At 57.5% G+C, this 15,498-nt stretch overlaps 1 protein-coding gene across 1 annotated transcript in view; it reads right to left on the bottom strand.

Annotated features, from left to right (window-relative positions):
* Positions 1–15,498, bottom strand: part of CACNA1I (calcium voltage-gated channel subunit alpha1 I) — a 128,118-nt gene that overhangs the window by 24,651 nt on the left and 87,969 nt on the right. The window contains exons 11-22 of the mRNA XM_027968131.3: positions 8,735–8,886; positions 7,745–7,930; positions 7,292–7,409; positions 6,517–6,672; positions 5,913–6,006; positions 5,054–5,256; positions 3,946–4,413; positions 3,495–3,595; positions 2,678–2,801; positions 2,331–2,399; positions 1,649–1,833; positions 1,081–1,207 (exon numbers count right to left, since the gene is read on the bottom strand). Of these exons, the coding sequence (XP_027823932.2) occupies positions 1,081–1,207; positions 1,649–1,833; positions 2,331–2,399; positions 2,678–2,801; positions 3,495–3,595; positions 3,946–4,413; positions 5,054–5,256; positions 5,913–6,006; positions 6,517–6,672; positions 7,292–7,409; positions 7,745–7,930; positions 8,735–8,886 (1,983 nt within the window). The remainder of the gene's footprint in view (positions 1–1,080; positions 1,208–1,648; positions 1,834–2,330; positions 2,400–2,677; positions 2,802–3,494; positions 3,596–3,945; positions 4,414–5,053; positions 5,257–5,912; positions 6,007–6,516; positions 6,673–7,291; positions 7,410–7,744; positions 7,931–8,734; positions 8,887–15,498) is intronic.

The following is a 15,498-nucleotide window of genomic DNA, read 5'->3' as shown; positions in this document are numbered from 1 at the left end:
GAAAACTGAGACCCAGTGATGTTAGGTTAATTTCTCAAAGTCATCAGGTTCAGGAAGTGGCAGAGCCAAAGTTCACAGCCTGGTCTGATTTCCAGCTCTTCCACAGACCCCAGAGATCAGACCTCAGTACGTACACTGGGGATTCGGACAGGGACTCCACACAAGAAAGTTGCCTGTACCTCCCCAAGGGAGAGAGAGAAAGAAGCAAGGGGACCCTCTTAGGGACCCAAGCCCTCTCCATGTCAACTGCCTAGAAGGGGCAGATCCACTGTCTGCACGAAGCAGCTCCTGCCCAGGCAGCCACGCTGTGATCTCTCAGCGACCCCAAAGGACCCCTGTGCACGGGGCTCCTCCAAAGCTACAGCCTAGAGCACAGGACCAGGTGGGGAGCCTGGGGGCCTCAGAACAGGGCTCAGACCCTCAAGAAAGAGCATCTCTGTGGCACTCGGACCATAGAAGGCCCAGGTCATTCTGGCTACCCCCCAATACACAGTCTACGGTCTGCAACCTCTCCTCCCCGTCCAGCCCTGAGGCACCACCCTATACCCAAACTGGGCTCCAAACCAAAATCTGAGTGAGCTCAGGGCCCTGCCTGGGTCAGAGGCTCTCCATGGTGCCCACCCCAGTGAAGCCAAGCTGCCCTTCCAGGTCTCGCCCCCACGGTCCAGCTCACCTCTCCATGCCAGTCGTAGCTCCAGGACTCTCTCCAGTGCCCTGCTTGTCCCCACCTCCCCATGTGCCCATCTGCCCTGACATTCATTACCCCTGTGACCTGCCCAAACCACTTGTCTTTCAAGGCCTGGTGGAAAGGCCACCTCCTTCCCCATTGTCCCCGGCCCAGCCCTGTGTTCCTGCCTCCCTTGGCCCCCTGTGATCCCATTTACCCCGCCTGCTCTGTGCTCAGCCCTTTGGGCCCTGTCTGCCTCCCTGCCTGGAATGGGAGCTCCCTGCTGGCAGAGACCATGGCTGCTCCACCAGGGCATCTGGCACAAGGTCCCAAGAGCTGGGCAGGGACGTGGAGCCTCTTCCTCAACTACAGAGCCCAGCCTACTACTGCCAGCCCAGTCTAGGGCCCCTCACCTGCACCCCCAGGATGCCGAAGATGATGAAGAAGGCGCAGCAGATGAGGACGATGTTGCCGATGGGCTTTAGGGAGGAGATGAGTGTCTCCACCACCAGCTTCAGGCCAGGTGCCCGGCTAATGACACTGCAGGCAGGGAGGGGCCAAGGATACCATGAGCCATCAGCCAGACCTGGGACAGCCCCTACTAGGCCCGAGTCACCAGAGCAGGGACCCCCAGGCCACAGACTCTATGCACAGCAAGGCACGGCGCTTTCACCCCAATCCCTTGGGATACACGCTGCACCCTCCTCTAGACACTAGAGGCCCAGAGATGGCAGTGAGACCCCCAAGGACACACAGAGAGTGGGTAGCAGCCCTGGGGACCACCTTCAGCCCCCGCCTTCCAGCACCTGCTGCAGGCCCCGCCCCCAGGAGCAGGGCCCACAGCCTGGGGTTCAGATGGTGCCCAGCACATGCTACAGGGGACCGCGTGGGTGCAGAGGGAGAGAGTGAGGGGTCCACTTAGACCCTGGGAGATCCCTCCAGCAGTGCAGGGTCCCCCATCTGCGGGGGCAGGGTCCTCACCGCAGGGGTCGTAGGGTGCGCAGGAGCCGCAGGACCCGGAGGACGCCAAGGATCTTGGCTCCCCCAGCGGAGGCCACGGACACCACAATGTCAATGATTGACACGAAGACGAGGAAGCCGTCCAGTACATTCCAGCTGCTGCGCAGGTACGCCTGTTCCCCGAAGTACAGGCCCAGCGAGACCACCTGGGGGCGGGGCGATGGGCGGGGTCAGGTAGACGTCCGGGGAGCAGGCGGGCAGGAGTGGATGAGTCCACTGCCACCCCTCTGAAGGCAGGCTATAGGTGTCCCCTTACCCAAGGAGCCGCTCCCTGAAGCACAGGCCCACGACTGCCCGGTTCCCTTCTCCCTGCATATCCAGCTAACCCCCATTGGAAGCCAAGCACTCCCGGAAGCATCCTAGACCAAGCCCTCTCCTGTGCCCCACGCCTCCAGCAGGTACCTTCATGACACTGGAAATGCGTTGTGAGCGCCCACCCGGCAGACATGAAGCTGACCTCGCCTCCCTCCTCCTTCCTCCGCCCCAGGAGCCCAACCCAGTGGCTGGCACCAAGTGGGGATGGGCCTCCAACGCCCCCTGTGGAATGCTGCTGAGGGGCAAGTGGATGACCAGCTGACGGAGGCTGGACCAGAGCCTGGGGCCCCGGACAGGGGGAAGGAAAGGTCCCAGGTGAAGCCAGTACCTTCAGTGTCATCTCGCCCACGAAGATAGCTGTGAAGATGTAGTTGGACACAGTGAGGAAGATGCGTTCCTGAAAGAGTCGGGAGAGGCTGTGGGTCCAGGGGCGTCCCAGAACTGACAGCCTCTGCCTTCAGCCAGGGGGCACCCAGGAGAGGCTGCCACTTCACAGTCCATGGAGGCAGCCCCCTCTCCAGAGGCATGCTCCCAGCCACACCTCCCTCCGCGGCATCCGGCCTCATAAGCTCTCCAACCCCCTGCCCCCAGCCCGGCATGCTATCCCACAGCAGGCCCTGGCAGCCTGTCCCTCTGCCTTATCCCCTGCACCGCCTGAAGGCCCCAGCCACTCACGGTGCTGCCAGCCTCAATCTGGGGCCGCTCCAGGGCGATGGTGATGCAGTTGAGGAAGATGAAGGCCAGGACGACATAGTCAAAGAGCTTGTGGGCAATGATGGTCTGACACAGGACCCGGAACCTGGGCAGGGTGGGCAGGGGACCACGTGAGCGTTGGTTTGTCCCTCACCCTAGCCGGAAGGAAGGCAGAAGGCCCTGGCACACATGGGGACCAGGGTCTCCTGGAAAGCTGACCCTTCTTTTCTGGACACATCACAGGTGGCGATTTCACATCTTCTCAGGATGCCACTTGACCACACTGCAAGCTTCTAGCACCCCAGGATGAAGGGTGCCCACCTAGCCTCGACACTCAAAGCTTTCCAAACACCAGTCCATGTCCCTGAGCCTTGTCCTCAGCCGCATGGGCACACATGGCCAGGTACCCTCAGCTCCTGCCCCCAGGCCTTTCCTCAGGCTACTCTCTCCACCTGGACCGGCCTCCACCTTCTCACACCTCCTTCTTCATCTGAAGAATGTTGTCTGCTTCCAAAGCCCAGCACAAAGGCCACCTCTTCCAGGAAGCCCTTTGATGCCCCCTCCAGAGGGAAGCACTCCAGGTTCTCAGAAGATTTATCCAACCTGGTGCCCAGCACAGGAATGGCTTAGGGTAGAGAAGATGCTCAGAAAAGCCTCCACCCGAACCCCTCCCTCCCCTGCAGGCTCTGAGGTATAAGTGACCCCCCAACAATGGTCCTGCTTGGCTTGGCAGAAATCTCTCCCTTCCAGACACGTCAACCTCCTACACTAACGGCACCCCAAGCCTGGCCCTGCCCACCTGTTCTCAGGGGAGAAGAGATAGACGGACCAGTCCTCACGGACTTCACACCAGTCAGGCTTGTAGACGTCAATCATCTTGCGGACTCGGAAGCACAGAGTCTGGCAAGAGAAGGCCGCCGGGTCAGGCAGGTCAGCGCTGCCCAGAGCTGCTCACCTCCACCCATCCTGGCCATCTAGCAGAGTGTGGCCACTGGATGACCTCCAAACTCTCCTAGCAAGACCAGAATGCTCGCCCCACCCGGGTAGGCCAGGAGCACTTCTGTGCCAGGGGTGGGCCCACTCAGAGGTGGGCAGTCCAGGCTCCGCCCCCTGCTCACGCACCTGAAGTCCTCTCCCCACGCCCATTTAGGTGGGACCCCATTCAAGCCCCGCCCCTCGGCCCCTCCCTGTTCTATGCCTGCTCTCCACCTCTTGGTCCCTTCGGCTGCCCCAGAGCCCCGCGCACTCACGTAGTCGATCTCCTCCTCGTCCTCCCCGCGATCCCGGCGGTCATCCATCTTGGTGAAGACGTCCTTGGCGATGCTGGGCATCCTGCCATTGCAGTCCTCGTGCCCGGGGGCCAGGCCCGCCGCCCTCCAGGCCGCCCGGGAGTGGGTACCCACGGCGGGCACCAGCTCGGCCAGGTCCACCGAATCTCTGGTGTCGAGGGACAGCGTTCGGCGGTGGTGGCGGTGACGATGCGCCGGGTGGGGACCATGATGTGCATGGTGGGCGTGTGGGGCGTACAGGGGCGCGGTCCGTAGCGGGCCCTCGTCCCGGGCACCCTCGCAGCCCCGGGCGCCGCCACGCTCAGCCGAGAGCAGGGACTCATGCTCCGCCGACGGTTGCTTGTGCTTGAGGCTGTTCCAGCTGGAGCGACGGCTGGCCCAGGCCCCGCTGCGGCCCCACGGCCCGTAGTAGGAGCTCCGAGAGCTGGACTGGGAGGAAGCCCGGGGCTCTGGTCAGCGCCATCACACACAGTCACGGCTGTGACTGAAGGCAACCTGCATACTTGCTGAGGCCCAAAGGGGGCCACGCACCTGGCCACTGGGGCACAGAAGGGGCTAGACCCCAGGAGACCTGTCCCTGCTCTGCCTCTCACTCCATCCTCATCTGGGGACGTTTGGTCACCTCCACCCGTGGTTCTGTCCCTCCTGCCACCTCATTTCTAGTGAGAAAGGTGCAGCAAGTTAGGGCATCTGCCCATTTTACAGGAAAGGAAACTGCAGGCTTAGAGAAGCATTCTAACTTGGCCTTGGTTACAAAGCTTGGCGGTGGCAGAGGCCAGACTGAAGCTCAGGTCTCCCCAACCCCGAGGCCCAGCTCTTTACCCTGCACATTGCTGCTAAGACTGAAACCCAACTCTACACCAGACCCACTGGCGCTTACTCATTCATTCCTTGTTCCCTGGGCACCCAGGAATACAATGACATGGTCCTTGCCTGGTTCTGGCTGGGTAGTCTGGTGTCCTAAGCCTAGGTACCAGGCTGGTACCAGACTGGCAGACACATCTTCTCTGGGTCACTCAGCACACACCCAGCAGGAAGCAGCCATCCAGAGCACCCCACAAGGACTCACCAGGGAGCGCTGGTCGTAGCTCACCCTCCCCAGTGACATGACACTGCTCTTGCGGGAGCCCAGGGCCATTAGCACGGGGTCTGGCTGCAGTGAGAGGCGGGGGGCGGATGCTGCAGCCCCAGTGGGGCCCAGATGTCCACCCAGTGGGAGATTGGGGTCCAGGTGCCCATTGGGGGTCATGGGGATTGGGCAGAGCTTGGGATCTGGAGGGTTCAGATAGAGACAGAAGGAGGGGCAGACAGGAGGACAGAACAAGAGCAAAAGAAGCCGTGAGATGAAGAAATAGACATGGACAGTAACAGAAAAGAAGAACTTTTCTGGAGAGACCTCCTCCGCCAGGAAGTCCTCCTGGTTGGACCCCATTACACGTGCCTCCCCTATGCCCATCTCCAAGGCTTTCAGCTTTACTTTTGGATGAGTGAAGCCCTTGCCTTCCATGTTTAGAGGCCAGCTCTGGGCTTCACCCAGCATAGGAGCCTCACTCCTGTACTCAATGCAGGAAGAGGGCAGAACCTGTCTAGCCCAGCTGCTGAGGACACAGCATGGGCTGGGGAGGTTTCTTTCCAGCTGCCCAGAAGTACTCAACAGAACCCAGGCATCCTGAGGCCCACAACTCTTCCTAACAGGCCAGCTGTGTGGAGGGGTGAGGGGGGGACGCATGGCTAGAACTCAGGAGAGCCATGACTGTCACTGACCTTTTTGAGATTCAGCATTTCTATTATAAACGTAAACAACAAACCACAGAGTTAGCAGTCTCAGAGCCTTGGCCTGAGGGGAAACTAGATGCTGTACCCTCTGCCCGCCTGGAGCTCTGGGGAAAAGTCCTGGCCTCCCAGGTGATGAGTGGAAATCTGGTTACCTCCACTGCAGTCCAGGCCCTCCTGGAGCTTGTCAAACTCCTCCATGTTGGATGAGCTCTGGTCCTCGTCCGAGTAGGAGCGATTGGCATCCCCCTGGGAGACCGTCCCTCACATTGGAATGAAAGTCAGTTTAGCCCTCTCCTCCCTCCTGAATTTTTCAATGGGTGTTTTTACCATTTTCCCCCTCCCCACACACACACCATTTTACAGATGGGAAAATTGAGGCTCTGAAAAGGGAAGTGAGACGCTAATGAGGACCTCAGCCAGAAATCCACATCTGCCTGACTCCAAGTGTCCCCCAAGCCTCAGAAAATGGAGCAGGCAGGATCCAGCGTCCCAGATCTTGGGGACTCTAGGATATCAGAGATGGAGAGGCTTATTCCTACATCCCTGGGGGATAGGCAGGGGTCCTAGATGCAGCCTCCACTTGCATGCTTCCTGTGACGGGAAGCTCACCACCTCACTGGTAACACCCTCCTCTGGAGACCCGTTTGCCTGCTAGATGTTTGAATTGCCGTCCTCCTCTATCCAGGCGCCCCCCCAACCCCGCCAAGTCTCATACAGGCCCCAAAGGCGTGCTTCCTCCACCAAGGCCACAGTCACCTCCGCCTGGAAGCCCTCCACCAGGATGGCTACCAGCAAGTTGAAGAGCACATAGTTGCCGAAGGTCATGAGGGCAACAAAGTAGAGGGAGGCCCAGGGGGAGGTGGAAGCCATGCCGTTGTAGAGGACGACGTTCCAGTCCTCCTGGGTGAGGATCTGTGAGGGGAGAGGATCGACTGCTTAGCCCCTGAGTATCCCCAGGCCCCAGCCCACTGGGTGTCCTAGCTGCAGGCATGCAGCAGCCCGTGCATACTTGCATACAGCATCCTCTCATACACAATCGTGCACCCAGGGTCCTCGCATATCATGGCCTCGGCTGGGGCATAGCCACAGACCCAAGCGCACGCGCATGTGTGCACACACACGTGCACACACGTGCACACGCACACACACACACACACACCCTTGCTCTTCCTGCTGCCTGGCTTGCCCACGCCCTCAAGGCCTGCATCACATGCTCCTGCCCCAACACTCACTCCCAGGTGACCAGCGCTCCCTCCTGGCTGCCCCCACAACCCCACCCCCCCGACCACAGTACCCACGAGGAAACAGTTTCAGGGAAGAATCAACCCCAAAGTCTCGGGGCAGGAGTGGATGCACAGGGACGGGCTCTGGGAGGTCAGTCCAGTTCTCACAGCCAGAGCTGAGGCAGTCTGGCCACTGGAGGCTGGGGTTGAGGGGCCTCCTTGCAGGCTTCTGCTCTTCCCCAGACTCTCTAAGGCTGGGGACACCTCCAAAAAGCGACAGACACCCGTGGACACAGGCCGGGGCTCACCTGGAACACCGTGACGATGGCCCACAGCAGGGAGTCGAAGTTCTTCCTGTCGGGGACCGTGTCTCCTGTGTCCGTGCGCAGGCTGAATTTGCAGCCAAAGATGTGCATCCCAAGGATGCTGGGGGAAGGATGGAGGTGGCTCAAGGGGCTCACACACACACCAAGCTCTCTGTCCGCCCACCCTGTTTCATTCTCAGAACAGCCCACTTAAGAGGAGAAGCGCCAGAGTTGGTCCCATTTTACAGATGTGAACACTGAGGCTCAGAGGGGCAGGATTTGCCCAGAGAATGAAGGCTCAGAGGGGCAGGATTTGCCCAGGGATGAAGTGACGGTGTCAGGATTCACACCCAGGTCTGGGGTGCTGCGTGGAGAAGCTCAGTCACACTCCCCCAGGCCCCTGCCCACGGCCCTAGCAGACCCCGCGGGTGTGGCGCCAGGGTAGGCAGGGCTCACCTGAAGATGAAGATGAAGAGCATGAGCAGCATGCAGAAGGTGGCCACGTTGTCCATAGTCTTCATGAGCACCACGAGCTGGCGCCGCAGCGCGGGCATAAAGCGCACCAGCTTCAGCACCCGCAGCAGCCGGAAAGTCCGCAGCACCGACAGCCCGCCGTCCGCCTGCCCCACGATCTCCCAGATGCTGCGGCCGGGCCAGCAGGCAGGGCGGGGAGGGGAGAGAGGCAGGAGGGGTCAGCGGGACGAGGGCAGAGGAAGAAGCGGGGCCAGGGAGACGGAGATGCACACGTTCCGTTCATACACTCGTTCAGCCAACGGATACTGTCTGCCACGTCGCTGCGGCTCCTGGCACCCTAAACCCAGGGCTCTGAACCTGGGTTCCACGGACCGCCCCCTTCAAGAAGTCTACAGCCCATGAATATCGCTGACCTCTTTTTGAGAATTAACATTCCTTGTAATTATGAAGGTCAACAACAAACAGCAGAGAATTAATTAGCAGTCCCTATGACCCTGTGGCCAATTGAAATCACTGGTGGTTTTCTACCATGTGATGGCTGATACAGATATTTCCAGACGTTAGTTACGCTCATCCTTTCTCTGGAAAGTGGTTGTTATGGACCCACTACTATTGATCTTGATATTTAATTCATTCACCCAGAAGCACATCTATATTGATAAATCATACATTTTCAAATATTTTCCTAACTGGTTTTCAGTATAATTGACTTCCTTTGATCTTATGTACTTCATTTGCATCCATAGTTGGATGGCACCACTGACTCAATGGACATGAGTTTGAGCAAATTCCGGGAGATAATGAAGGACAAGGAAGCCTGGTGTGCTGCAGTCCATTGGGTTGCAAAGAGTCGGACATGACTGAGCAACCGAACAACAACAGCTTCATTTACTGGCTGGGGTCAGTGCATTTAATCCCCCTCCCGCCTCGCTCTATTTCTAAGTCCGCAGGCTGGGGAGGTGGGGTCAGCACCTGATGATGACAATGATGCTGTCAAAGATGTTGTAGGGGTTGCGCAGGTAGTCGAAGAGCCCGAAGGCAGCCAGCTTCAGCAGCATCTCCAGGGCAAACATGCTGGTGAAGACCACATTGCAGATCTCCAGGATGTTGGTCAGCTCCTCAGGCTGTGGGGGCAGGGGACAGGGACCCGGTCAGGCCAGAGGGCAGCTGTGCATCCCCCACTCTGGACTCCCATGAGCTCTCAAACCCCCAGGGAGGGCCTGGCTCTGCCACCCTGGTCCCATGGCCTGCAGGTCGGTGTCCTCGTTAGACCTCCATCCTCCCCCTGCACTTGGCCTCTACATCGTCTCTGCTGTCCCAAGAGGGCTACTGAGATGAGAACACATGGGGCCGACCTCCCATCAACTGGGCAATGAAGCCTGTACTGCTCACTGAGGGCCACATTATGACACCCAATTTACAGATAAGGAAGACAAGGCTCAGAAGGCAGCCTGAGGTCACACGGTTAGATAGAGAGCAAGACAGGAAGGCAAACCAGTGACTGCGGAATCCCTGTTTGCCCATGACCCTAACCCATTTAGTGAGTGTGTGCAGGTCCTGTCCTGTGCACTTCATAAGTATCATGTCACTTAGTCCTTCACAAGAGCCCATCTGTGTGCAGGTCAAGAAGCAACAGTTAGAACCAGACATAGAACAACGGACTGGTCCCAAACTGGGAAAGGAGTACGTCAAGGCTGGATATTGTCACCCTGCTTACTTAACTTATATGCAGAGTACACCATGTGAAATGCCAGGCTGGATGAAGCACAGGCTGGAATCAAGACTGCCAGGAGAAATATCAGTAAGCTCAGATATTTAGATGACACCACCCTTATGTCAGAAAGCAAAGAGGAACTAAAGAGCCTCTTGATGAAAGTGAAAGAGGAGAGTGAAAAAGCTGGCTAAAAACTCAACGTTCAAAAATCAAAGATCATGCATGGCATCCAGTCCCATCACTTCATGGCAAATAGATAGGTAAACAGTGGAAACAGTGAGAGACTTTATTTTCTTGTGCCCCAAAACCACTGCAGATGGTGACTGCTGCCATGAAATTAAAAGAAGCTTGCTCCTTGGAAGAAAAGTTATGACCAACCTAGACAGCATATTAAAAAGCAGAGACATCACTTTGCTGACGAAGTTCTGTCTAGCCAAAGCTACGGTTTTTCCAGGAGTCGTGTATGCATCTGAGAGCTGGACCATAAAGAAGCCTGAACACTGAAGAATTGATGCTTTTGAACTGTGGTGTTGGAGAAAACTCTTGAGAGACCCTTGGACTGCAAGGGGATCAAACTAGGCAATGCTAAAGGAAATCAATCCTGAATATTGATTGAAAGAACTGATGCTGAAACTCCAATACTTTGGCCACCTGATGCGAAGAGCTGACTCATTAGAAATGCCCCTGATGCTGGGAAAGATTGAAGGCAGGAAGAGAAGGGGACAACAGAGAATGAGATGGTTGGATGGCATCACCAACTTGATGGACATGAGTTTGAACAAGCTCCAGGAGATGGTGATGGACAGGGAAGCATGGCGTGCTGCAGTCCGTAGGGTCGCAAAGAATCAGACATGACTGAGCAACTGAATTGAACTGAAGAGCCCATTATGCAGATGAGGAGACAGGTTCAGAGAAGGCCAGTCCCCTGCCTGAGGCTGCACAGCTAGTACCTGGATCTGAACCCAAGCAGCCTAACTCCAAGGTTCTGCCCTTCGCAGCCCTCCTCCGACCTCCTTCCTTCCTTAGCAATTGCCTTCTCAAGATTGCGGGTGGCTGACACCACCAGCGCTGTGAAGGGCAGATAGAGGCCCTGCCCCTACCGTGTGCCACCACGGCTTTCAGTACACTGGACCACCCAGTCAGTGGGGCTTACTTCACCCAGAGAGATTGAAGGTCAAAGGGAAAGTCACTCAGTCGTGTCCGATTCTTTGCCACCCCATGGACTGTATGTAGCCCACCAGGCTCCTCTGTCCATGGCATTCTCCAAGCAAGAACACTGAAGTGGGTTGTCATTCCCTTCTCCAGGGGATCTTCCTGACTCAGGGATTGAAACCAGGTCTCCCGCATCACAGGCAGATTCTTTACCAGCTGAGCCATGAGGGAAGCCCCTGAAGGTCAAAGTCCCAGCTACTCAGAGAGAGACTAGCCTCTGTCCACAGACCCACCCTCTGCCCCTGGAGCTGTATACCTGCTAAGTATTAGCAGCACGTGACACCCTTACACGTGGGACTACCCGAGGAATGCCAGTGTATTAAACAAGCTACCCTATAGCCACGACTGGGGGTGGGGCTGCAAGTCCACCCTCACTGCCCAGGCCTCAGTTTCCTCATCCATAAAATGGGAGATGGAGTGAGGGGAGGGCTAAACAGGGCTCCAGCCCCTTCTCTCTCCACCCCTCTCGCCTCCCCTGGTTCTTTCAGGACTGGTCAAGTGTCTGGTCTCTACTCACCACCGGGTCAGGTTGTTCCTACCCAAATCATGCAGCAGGAAAGGGCCATTTGTCAGGCCTGAGCTCAACCCCAACTCAATTACTGACACCTCAGCCACCCTGCGAGGCCACTGTTGTCATCTCCGTTTTACAGATGAGGAAACTGAGGCTCAGAGAAGGAACTGCCATGCTGAGTCACCTGGCAAGGCTATGGCAGAGCCACCAAGTCAGACTTCAAACTGCGCTCCCAGTCCCCATGCCCACCCCCGAACTCATGCATCCATCCATTTGCTCGTCCACTGTTGCAGGCTCTCCCCAGCGTCGGTCAAGGGCTGGGCTTGTGCTACCCAGGCTGGGCGGTGGTGAGCCAATCGTGACATTCTTCCTGCCCTTGAGAAGTGCAGGCTCCACTGGTAAAGCCATTCGTGCAGCTTAACAAACCAGTCAGCAGGTGATAAAAACAGGGGGAAGTTGAAGGTGGTTTAGGCCATAGTGTCAGTGGAGTCTGGAGCAGCTTCCTGGAAGAAGTGACATCTCAAGGAGAGCTCAAAGCCAAGAGGGGGAGTGGGTAACAGGGAGAAGAGAAGGTGTCCAGGCAGAGGGACCAGCTGGAGCGAGGGAGGGAGATGGGAGAAATCCCAATATCAGGTCCGCCCGCTCTGGCCCACCTCTCCCACAGAGCAACAGGGACTCAGGGCCTGACTTTGACTCCATTTGGGTCAAAAGGAGAAGAGAAAAAAATAGCAACCCAACCCTCTGCTTCCCGCTTGGTGCCTGAGAAATCTAATAAAACTGCCAGCTCCTCTCAAGGCCAGATCAAAGGAGAAGGCACCATTTCCATCTGTAATTACATTTGCCTCACAAAATGGTCCCACAAGGGGAGTGGGACCCTGAGAGAGGCCCCCAGAGCGGGAGGGGCTGGGACCCAGCATCCCAGGCTGAGCCAGGGCCCAGATGCTCTTGAGAGTCACCAATTTCCCAGCCCGCCAAAAGGGAGATGAGAGATGTGGCTGCTGACAGTCCGTGACAGCGATCACCCCACTCAGGGCCATGCACCGCACACACGCCCGCCCACCCACAACCGATGGGAAGCCTGCCGCCTGGCTCTCCCCAAAAGGTCACCCGCTTCATCCCCTCCTCCCTCGCAACAGCTGTTTCTCTAGTCAAGCACACACCTGTTAATCTTTTTCTAATGGACCATCCATCACTCCTGCGAGCATTTTTCTGGGAGACAGACAGGTGGACAAACCTAGACACGGTGAGTGAGAGACTAAGCGGGGAGGCATGGAAGAGGAACAGGGCAGCCGTCAGAGAGATGGACAGAGGGAGACTCAAAACGCAGATGGACAGACAGACCAATATGTACCCGGGAGTGAGAAGCAAACGCAGGGTGTGGAGAGACAAGACAAAGAGAAAAACAGATAAACACAGAATGAAGACTGCGATCGCAACACTGGGCAAGTCAGAGGCAGAGCCAGCAAGTGAGAGTGCTGAGGCAGGCACACAGACGGAGAGGCTGCAGAGAGGCGGCTGGAGATGGTGAAGACCCACCTAGGGGAAGGGGAGGTGCGGAAGGGCAGAAAAACCAGGTTACACCAGCGGAGGGAGGATGGAGGGCCAATGAGGGGGGCTGCAACCTGGAGGAGAGACCAGGAGCAGAGGGAGACGGGGGCAGGGGCACGGCCAGCTCACCCCTGATAGACGCCAGGCTTGGGAGGGCCGGCTGCAGGGGCAGACAAGGGCCCAGCTGGGCAGGAACCTAAGCTGCCCCCCAGGAACCCCTCGAGCCCAGCATCACCCCCACGACAACAATGCCAGCTGGTGTTGAAAACATCCCCATGTGCCAGGTGGCGCTAAGCACTTTCCATGAATTATTCCCTCAAGGCTAAAACAATATCCTATAGTAGCTCCATTTGACAGCCAGAAAACCTGAGACCCAGAGAGGAAGAGTGACTTCCCTGGCCACACACAGTCAGCAGAAGAATCAGATCTCAAACCCAGGTCTCCTCCCTCTGGCCCGATACCTCCTCATGGTCCAGGTGCCTGCACCTCCTTACCTTTCTGACTTGAGGCTCTAGTTCAACAGACTCACTACCCTGCTTATAAGCCTTCCATGCCCCCTTCCTCCACTGCCCTAAGGATAAAGCCAGTCTTAAGACCCTTCATGAATGGACAGCCCCCGGGCCTCCTGGGCTGTTTGCCCTGGCCTGAGCATATGCACCTTGAGGGCTCAGGAGGGTCTTCCATAGGAATACCTATGTTCCTGGTGCCTGCATTTGTCTCTTCTCTGTCTACTGAAATCCCAGTCATCCCTCAGGATCCATTTCCAGTGCCACCACATCCAGGAAGCCTTCCCTGACTGCAGCCCATGTTGGTGTGTCTCTCCCCTAAGCCCCCAAAGAGCTGGAATGTCAGGCACTAAGCTATTCCATCTTCCTCTTCCTAGTCACCCCAGATCTAGGTTGGCAGTGACTTGACAGGACTGCTGAAAAGAGAATAAAACCTATTCTGACCCATCCACTGATTTGGAGGCCTTGAATGCTGTCCCCTGGGAGCTAGAGCCAGTGGACATACCCCAGCTGGGGTCAGCCCTGCTCTAGGGAGGGTTTCTGCACCCCTGCCTTGCACTCCATTCAACCTGAACCTCTTTTTTCTATTTTGGCCACACTGCGGCATATGAGATCTTAATTCCCCAAGCAGGGATCTAACCTGCGCCCCCTGCATTGGAAGGCAGAGCCTTAACCACTGGACCACGAGGGTAGCTTCTAATCCTCTTTGTGTTGTCTGACACGGTGACCATCCTCTAGTCTCAGGAAGGCCTTGCCCAGCTCGGGAGGAGTCATGGGCATGGTCAAGAGAGTGCCAGGAGACGGTGGGGCTGAGACAGCCCACTCCCAAGAGCGGTGCCTCCCCTTCACCTATCAGCCTTCTGGAACCTCCAATTCAACCTCAGCATCTCGGAGCCCAGCGCTGACAGTCACTCACCACACCACGCTGGGCAAGCCAGTTCACCTCTCTGAGCCTCAGTTTCCCCACCTGCCCAGTGGGGACAAGACACTCACCCCACCTTCCCCAGGGGCTGCCGCGAGGTCATACCAGGAAGAGATATGACAACACAGGAGAGCAGATGACAACGGAGGAATCTGGCTGCCCAAGCCATCCCCACCCACCTGCCTGTCACGCAGACTCCGTTCCAGACGGTTCTGGGCCCTCTCCCCGCCAGGGCTGCGCCAGGTCAGGAGCAGACTTCAGCACCATCTGACCGCCTCGTGGGTCACACACAGGCCCCTGCCTGGCTGACTCCTGCTTTTCCCGGTCACCTCCTCCCAGGCCAGTCCCTGCACGGGGTATCCATGACCACGAGAAACCTGGGGACAGTCCTTCGTGATCTTGGCAGCAGTGAGCACCTAGAGGCCATGGGCACCCCCGTCTCACCTCTCATCTGAGCCCCTGTGACCACACAAGGGTGGCCCCTTCACAGATGGAAAAGGAAAGTGACACCTGACCTCTGTCATGCCCTCGTCACCTGCCACCCCTGCCACCCGGTGACCACACCAATCTTGCCGCCTGCAGGGTGTGCAGCCGGGGCCATACGAGGGACCCCCCAGGACGCCTCCCCTCTGGCCCCCTCCCCTGCAGGGGACGGGATGCATGGGTTCCCCGGCCTCCGCTTCCCGCTCCCGGCTTCTCTCCCTGCCCCTTGGCAGCCCTGGGCCACCTCTCTCTCTACCGGCACCACCTCAGACAGGCGTTGCTCAAAATAGACTCGGGGGCGGATCGCTTCCTGCCAGCACCGTCTGGGATGGGAGTGAGGGGCGTGGAGCAGAGCTACCCGCGCCCCACGAGCAGCCCCTGTGCGGAGCTCCGCCAAACAATGGCTGCCGCTCCGAGCTGCTTTAAAGAGAATATTTTAAAAAATCTTCCCTCCCCCTCACTTCTTTCTTAATAATTTTTTTAAGCTCCAGACGGTAGCTGGGTAAACTCACCCCAAGGGTGGTGTAGTGAAAGTCGCTCAGTCGTGTCTGACTCTTTGTGACCCCATGGCCTGTCCATGGAATTCTCCAGGCCAGAATACTGGAGTGGGTAGCCTTTCCCGTCTCCAGGGGATCTTCCCAACCCAGTGATCAAACCCAGGTCTCCCGCATTGCAGGCGAATTCTTTACCAGCTGAGCCACAAAGGAAGCCCAAGAATACTGGAGTGGGTAGCCTATCCCTTCTCCAGCAGATCTTCCCGACCCAGGAATTGAACCGGAGTCTCCTGCATTGCAGGCAGATTCTTTACCAACTGAGCTATGAGGGAAGCCCCAAGGGTGG

This window comes from Ovis aries, chromosome 3 (genome assembly GCF_016772045.2).
Source record: "Ovis aries strain OAR_USU_Benz2616 breed Rambouillet chromosome 3, ARS-UI_Ramb_v3.0, whole genome shotgun sequence".
Lineage (NCBI taxonomy): Eukaryota > Metazoa > Chordata > Mammalia > Artiodactyla > Bovidae > Ovis > Ovis aries.
The sequence above is the reverse complement of the archived record's forward strand: the minus strand, read 5'-3'. Positions and strand labels throughout refer to the sequence as shown.